The following is a 2,903-nucleotide window of genomic DNA, read 5'->3' on the forward strand; positions in this document are numbered from 1 at the left end:
ATCGAGCTAAATATTCCTAGTGAAAACCGCGTAGCTCCATACAACAGATATGATGCCCCCACACGTGCCTATCAAAACTTAAACTAATCCCCACCTTCACCTAAAAACACGTTCACACACCATACAATGGCCACCTTTGTGTTAATCTAGTAAAACAAAAACAACCACCTATTTAACCAGCTTTCGCTTCACCTCTCATCTCTATTTTTAGCTCAAAATAAAGACCATAGGAACATGCATCAACATTTTTTTTTAAAAACAGCCGTCTATGTTTAATGGAAGAGTTACTGTTTATAAATATGCACAATGTATACTTCACAACATGTACGAGAAAATGTATACACACAGCTAAGCATAGTTAAAACGTTACAAAATCAAGTAGTTAAGTTAGTTCTACACTGAAAATATCCATTCAACATTATATACATATCATAGTTAAGTATAATTTATATGTAAACTATTTGTACACATTTTGTTTTTGAGTCCTGGGAGGGGCGAGTTAACATCGTTGTGTGTCGAATTACTGTTTTGCACATAATGTTATCTTGAACATGTTCTACGGGGCATGTGTTTAGATGTCGTGTGTGTCTTTAACTAACCCTACAGTAACATGTGTCTGTGATTCTTGTCGAGTGATTTCATGGAACAAATGTGTACCCCCCAGCCCGACCCCCTCACCCACCCCCCAGCCCGACCCCCCCCCCCCCTTACCTCAGACACACGTGGGCATCATTGGGTCACTCGGGTTTTATTTGGGATGTTGGACTTTTTGTGTGAATGTCATTAAGATTTCCAAAAATTAGCCCCCCCCCCCCCCTTTTTTTTATTTTCACCCCTACCCCTCCCTATTGAAGATAAGTGAACACATCGTCAGATACATTTGTGTCGAGGTGTCAAATGTGACAGTGTCACGTCTAAGTTGTCAGTTTGTGTCAAATGTGACAGTGTCACATCTAAGTTGTTTGTGCAATCAACACATTCCCAGAAACGTTAAAAAATTATATCTGGTACATTTTTTCAACGTCATACAGTTAACGACAGCTAAAGTCAAGACGTCACATTTATAATCACTACCACCAGGACCTTGATTTAACATCTAAAGTATCTTACTGAATCTCAGTCCGTTAACAACAGTTACAATTAAGATGTCACAGGTTACGAGTTTTAAAGTCGGGACGTCAACGTTAGCTGTCGACATATAAAGCCAGGAAAAATCGTCTAAAGTGCATGAATAAATGAGATCACGTGTGTAATCAACCAATCGCGTGCCAGTTGCTCCAACAGTCAGATGGTCGATCACTACGTCACATCACAGCCGACCAATCAGTCGATCGACCCGATCAACACATCAGAATAACAATGTTGAAATCAAGCACAAACAGATAATCTCAATCAGAAGTGTTTACCCTAATAAATAACCAGTTGTTCGACCTGAACACAAAAGCAGACAAAGGGAGTTTATCACAGTTCGTAACGAGAGAGATCACAGCTAGTTTGATGCTGTCACCCCAGGCCCTTCACCGTCCACTCAACACCCGTGGTCATCTCACACCCGGGAGATGACCATCTAGACGGTACCCGCAAGTTTAGCCAATGACAGTGTCTAGACTATTTCTAACTAGCGTCTATTCAATGTCCAACAGGTACCCAGGAAATATACAGGCAATGTCCAGCAAGTATATAGGAAATGATCGGGCAATGTCCAACCAATTTCCAGTGCCCAGGAAATTTCCCAGCCAAAGTCCAGTTGTTTTCCAGCTAAAATCCAGTCATTACCGTCCAGAATCCAGCCATTGCCCAGCCAAGGTCTATTCACTGCCCAGCCAAGGTCTAGTCACTGCCCAGCCAAGGTCTAGTCACCGCCCAGCCAAGGTCCAGCATTTGTCTACCGCCTCTAGCAGGAACACGAGCATGAGGTGATGACCGGGTATTTGATAGGTATCCAGCTACAGGACGTCTTCTCCCTGAAGTCCATACAGTTCCACCTGAGGAATGTCTTGTACGCCGTGGCGCTCGGCTTGCACGTCATGCCCTCGGGCAGCGAGCACGAGCGGTTCTTCGTGCACTGACCCTCCTTGATCCAGTGCGGCCAGAAGCGGATGCCGAGGTACTTCCACGTGTGGACGACGGGGCAGAACGTCAGCGTCCACAGGTACTTCTGGAACTTTCTCCTCTCTTTCTTGCTGCTGGTCAAATGAATGATAGAACCGTCTTGTAAGCGGGCGCTGCGTAACAAGCTCAAAAACCGGGGCCTTCGCCCCTTCGGGCGCCCCTTCTTCAACGCGATGAAGGTCGTCTCGACGGTGGACGTGAGGGCGGGGTCATACACGGACATGTACTCGAGGTCAAGGTCAGAGCCGAGCTGCCGCACGAGCTGCGAGATGTTGAGGTCGCTGGCGCTGGGGTCGTACATTTTGTTCTTGCTCTCGAGTAGCTTGTCCACGGGCACGTGGTCGGACGCCGCCGGGCGCAGCACACTGGTGGAGAACTTCCTCGGCTGGTCGTCGGGGCGCAGCAGACGGAAGAAAAGCTCAGCAGACGTGGAGGTGCTGGTGTACATGTAGGGGAAGAGGACGAACAAAATCGCCGCGGCCTTCTTCATTTTCAGCTGGAAAACAAAAATGAAAAGTAATTAGAATCTAAAAAAAAAAACTATATTAAAAAATGTTAGAGTTAAATATATATGATTAAATAAATCTTTTTTAAAGCAAAGTAAATTTAGTATTTATTTCATAAATTTTTTAGAATTGTTCAAAATATGTAGACTATCCTTCTATTTTACAGATTTCTACTTTTTGAACACACACATGAATACATGCATGATACACACACATAAATACATACATGATACACATGCATAAATGCATACACAACACACACGCGAGCCGAGCCTATAAAACAAG

The 2,903-nt window shown here is 44.3% G+C and overlaps 1 protein-coding gene across 1 annotated transcript; it reads right to left on the reverse strand.

The window, feature by feature from the left end:
• Positions 1-1,834: 1,834 nt before the first annotated feature.
• LOC131946868 (noggin-like) lies at positions 1,835-2,602 on the reverse strand. The gene has a single exon (XM_059307849.1). It carries the CDS (start codon positions 2,600-2,602, stop codon positions 1,895-1,897), a length of 708 nt encoding a protein of 235 aa, XP_059163832.1. The 3' UTR covers positions 1,835-1,894.
• Between the last annotated feature and the right edge of the window lie 301 nt (positions 2,603-2,903).

This window comes from Physella acuta, unplaced genomic scaffold, assembly GCF_028476545.2.
Source record: "Physella acuta isolate Inbredline_101_S28 unplaced genomic scaffold, ASM2847654v3 ptg000574l, whole genome shotgun sequence".
In the NCBI taxonomy this organism is placed as follows: Eukaryota; Metazoa; Mollusca; class Gastropoda; family Physidae; genus Physella; species Physella acuta.

What these genes read in the sequence shown, in the direction of transcription:
- LOC131946868 (XM_059307849.1), bottom strand. Translation starts at nt 2,602, where the DNA reads ATGAAGAAGGCCGCGGCGATTTTGTTCGTCCTCTTCCCCTACATGTAC.